Source organism: Colobus angolensis, unplaced genomic scaffold (assembly GCF_000951035.1).
Source record: "Colobus angolensis palliatus isolate OR3802 unplaced genomic scaffold, Cang.pa_1.0 Scaffold817, whole genome shotgun sequence".
Taxonomy (NCBI): domain Eukaryota; kingdom Metazoa; phylum Chordata; class Mammalia; order Primates; family Cercopithecidae; genus Colobus; species Colobus angolensis.
Window position 1 is genome coordinate 79207 of NW_012122010.1, and position 4404 is coordinate 83610.

Here is a 4404-nt window from a genome sequence, read left to right on the forward strand (position 1 = left end):
TGTATTTTTAGTAGAGACGGGGTTTCACCATGTTAGCCAGGATGGTCTCGATCTCCTGACCTCATGATCCGCCCGTCTCGGCCTCCCAAAGTGCTGGCATTACAGGGTTGAGCCACCGCGCCAGGCCACATTTTTAAACTTTTTAAAAAAATAACATATCAGAAGTGAAGAGTGGGAAGAGGAGAAAACCACTGCCTGGTCAATTGTGGCCTAGATATGCAGGAAAAAGAATGACCACATTGGGTAATGGCATATAGTGGAATTAATACTACAAAGCATTGTAATAGCCTGGGCTTTGGAGTTAGACTCCTCGGGTTTGTATTAGCTGGATGACATGGGGAAAATTGCTTAGATTCTTCTGAGCCTAGGTTTCCTCATCTGTAAAATGGGAAGAAAGTCCTTGTGGTCTGCAGTCCTCGTAGTGCTTTAAAGATCACCATCAATTATTTGTCTTCCTTCCCTTCCCTTAAATCTGGCTGGCCCGGTGACTGCTTAACCAATAAAAAATAACAAAGTTATGTTGTGCTAATTCTGAGCCTACACTTTAAGAAAGCTTCTAAGCTTCTGCTTTTGAATATCCCTACAGCTACTATTTAATACATGCAGCTATCATGCTACAGAAACCACATGAAGAACCAAGTGGAGAGGAGAGGCACTGAGATTACTGGGAGAGCATGAAGAGGGAGACAGCCAGCCATCCCACAATCCCAGCTGAATTCCAGATGGTTCCAGCTCCAGTCAATATCTGACTGCAATTTCAGGAGAGACTCCAAGCAAGATCAGATGAGCCCGGAACTGTGAGAGATAATAAAATGGTTGTTGCTTTAGGTTACTACGTTTTGGGGTAGTTTATTATGCAACAATGGATAACTGAAACATTCTTTTGTTCAGGGTCCTTGGGATCAGAGCTGTGCTTTGGAATTGAGAATGTGTGGGAATTTAGAACTGAATACAGTATATATGCCATATGTATAAAATACCTCCATCAGGGCCCACGGCATAACCAAACACATTAATATTTCTGCCACAAAATGCATGACTATAAAGTGGGAAAACTACGGAGTATAAAAGTCTTATGACAGTTCGTGTCAGGTTTGGCTGCCAAATTAATCTCAGTGTCAAGAAAAAAATCTTTTTAATTTTCAAAATTATGGACAAGAGATTGTACACCTGTACTTATCTCAAAGGGTTGCTGTAAGGATTAAATAATATGTGTAAAACAACTAAAACAGTGCCTGGCATGCAGTAAATACCGTTATTATTGATCCCTACTATTGAGAATTCTAGGAATTGGGGATCCAGGTTATTTTAGTGCCTGACCTGGTCGTAGTCCTCAGGGCCAAAGGGCGCATCCTGCTGTAAAATATGGTGCAGCCGAACCTTCACCCGGTGCTGGCAGCTGCTCAAGGAATCCCCATCGCTGTCCAGTAGCCCATTCATGTTGGCACTCTTCACCATTTACACTAAAATGGGTGTCAGCTCCCCTTCTAGAGTCAGAAAGCCCTAAAGAGAAAGCACAAGGTCTATTTGTTTCCCTTGCAGGTCAGTATCCCTAGGCCTAGATGGTCCCAGGGATCGAATGGGACCTGGTTGAAGAGATGGGGCCTACCCTCACTGATTATTCTCAGCTCATTCTCAGTAGTACAAAATGGGTCCGATACATGCAGAAACTTCTGAGTTGGCCTACAAGCACCCTGAAATGCTCCAACTGGTTCTCTAAACTCTCTGCTTCTCTACCTAATGGAAACTGGGACTATAGATCTGTAGTATGCACCTTGGCGAAGGCAGCAGCAGTCATCTGAACACAACCCTCATCGGAGGCATAGATCTTGACATTGTGGCGGAAATTGCTATGGAGAGGAAGCAGCCCACAACCAGGCAAGCCAGCATAGTCACCTGGGGACAAAGCAGGGGACCAGGAATGGAATGCTATAAATACTCGTGGAAGAAGAAAATATTCATTTCCCCACTGTCTCTGTCACTTCATTTTCCTCAACTTACTCTCTAATCATGTTATCCCGGCCCCACTATGTGTTTACTCCCCAAAACACTCACTCTGTCCTCCAGGGTACATGCAGCGAAAAGCTCGCCCCAGCTCCTCAGCCTGAACGGGGCCAGCTGGAGTCAGTTCTCCACCCCACTTCAGTACCAGCAACAGAGATGGGGCCAGAGCCTCCCTCTGTGGATCTGAGGGAATAAGCGGCAATGAATGGTCTAGATCTAAGAAAAGTAGTGGGAACATCTAAATGTTAGGTCTTCTGAGGAGGCCAGAGAGGTAATTTGGGGTATAGGTCATCTACAGGGTCAAGCAAAAGAGATCTGGTGGGAAGAGAAGATAGACAAAAAAATAAAAATAAAAAGAACACAAGATCTGAGAGGTAATGGTAAGGGGGACTACGTCTTACCTTGCCCCTCATTAGAAGCTTTCACTCCATGAGGGTAGTAAGTCAATTGTACCTTCCGGTTTATACCTGAGAAGTGACCATACCTACAGGATAAAGTCACAGTTGATTTTCTGTCCCAGCACCCCAACTCTCACTGTTATTGGCTCCCTTTTGCTATCCCCTTTCTCACATCTCCAATACAGACTTCAGCTGCTCTAGTTTTCCAGTCTTCTCCTCGATCTCACCACCTGGTTCTTTCTCCAGTTCAGCCAACAACAGCCTTGTGATATCCAGCACCTCCTAGAGGAAATAATAAGGTATCCATGCAGAAGGCCAAGTCCTAGACAGTTACCTTTTGATCCTAGTCTTTTATCAACACTCCCAATGCCATACCCTCTCTCTCTCTCATAGCACTGCTCCTCCTGGCCAGATTCACTACCTTACCTGGAGCTGCTCAGGTCACTTGAGTTGTAATTTCCCTGTCTTATAGCCACCATGTTTTTCAAACAGAGCAAAAAACCTGAAGAAGTAATGAGAAGCTTCAGTGTGGGATGAGACAGTCAAAGCCTCCAGGAGTTGCGCCGCATGCAGTCTTCCTCACGAAAACCTATTTGTGTAAATTAGGACACTCTTCCTACCTTGGGTGTTTCACTTCCATCTTCATCTTCTGCTTGGGAGTACGATCCCCATGACAAATAATTGCAATGACACAACGAAGTTCCATCCTAAGATCATAAATGTTATCAGAGCCTCTCCCACACCCCCATCCCACCTCCTGTCATCACATTACTTGACATGTCAAAAAATAGAGGGGCTGAGCAGGGCTCATGCCTGTGATCTCAGCACTTTGGGAGGCTGAGGCGGGAGGATCACTTAAGCCCAGGAGAAACATAGGGTGAGCATGAGCAACATAGGATCAACCTGTCTATAAAAAAGTTAAAAGAAAAAAAACTATCCAGGCATGGTGGCACATCCCTGTGGTCCCAGTTATTTGGGAGGCTGAGGTGGGAGGATCACTTGAGCCCAGGAGGTAGAGGCTGCAGTGAACCATGAGTGCACCACTGCACCCCAGCCTGGGAGACAGAGCCAGACCCTGTCACAAAAAAAAAAGAAAATGAAAAGGAAACTGTGATTAGGAATATAAATGAAGGCTGCGCACGGTGGCTCACGCCTGTAATCGCAGCACTTTGGAATGGGGAAGCGGGTGGATCACTTGAGCTCAGGAGTTCAGGATCCACCTAGTCACATGGTGAAACCCCGTCTCTACTAAAAACACAAAAATTAGCCAGATGTGCTCACCTGAACCCAGGAGGTGGAGGTTGCTGTGGGCCGAGATCATGCCACTGCACTCCAGCCTGGGCAACACAGCGAGACTCTGTCTCATAAAAAAAAAAGGCAGGGAATATAAGTGGAGTTAAGAAGACTGTGTATAAGAGGCCCAGGCTCCATTAGTCAGATAGTGTGGGGTCAGGAGGTAACCAGTAGTCTGGCTGAAGGAATCCCATGGGTCTCAAGTCGGTTACTCTAGATCTTTTACTTTTGCTTACATAGTGCCAGATGTGGTAGGAACAATGGGAATATCCTCAGCCTCTGTGGGGATGGACCATGGAATCTGGAACTGTGGGGCAAGCTCCCGCATTATGGTATTCCTAGAAAGAGAAACAAAGAAGCCATGTAAAAACAAATAAACCAGAACTACTCATATGAATGAAGCTCACAAAAACAAGCAGGCTGCAGGCAGAAGAATATGTTGATATAAAGTCTAAAAACATACAAATACCCATACATATGCAGTAAAAATATAAACAAATATATGTGAATGACAAACACCAAATTACGGACTGTGGTTCCCTCTGGGGATGGGGAGGGGATGTTACCAGGGAGGAGTATACAGGGGCTTCAAATATATATAATATATATGTATACACACACACACATACATACATACATATATGCATACATATACATATATATACACATACATACATATGTACATACGTGTGTGTGTGTGTGTGTGTAT

The 4404-nt window shown here is 44.8% G+C and overlaps 1 protein-coding gene across 1 annotated transcript in view; it reads right to left on the minus strand.

Moving 5' to 3' along the window:
- The window catches only part of LOC105502861 (inositol hexakisphosphate and diphosphoinositol-pentakisphosphate kinase 1-like), an 11569-nt gene extending 7543 nt beyond the window's left edge, over nucleotides 1–4026 (minus strand). The window contains 8 exon segments of the mRNA XM_011929520.1: nucleotides 1321–1503; nucleotides 1775–1896; nucleotides 2056–2187; nucleotides 2406–2488; nucleotides 2575–2684; nucleotides 2829–2904; nucleotides 3023–3109; nucleotides 3932–4026. Of these exon segments, the coding sequence (XP_011784910.1) occupies nucleotides 1321–1503; nucleotides 1775–1896; nucleotides 2056–2187; nucleotides 2406–2488; nucleotides 2575–2684; nucleotides 2829–2904; nucleotides 3023–3109; nucleotides 3932–4023 (885 nt within the window). The 5' untranslated portion in view covers nucleotides 4024–4026.
- Nucleotides 4027–4404: the final 378 nt, after the last annotated feature.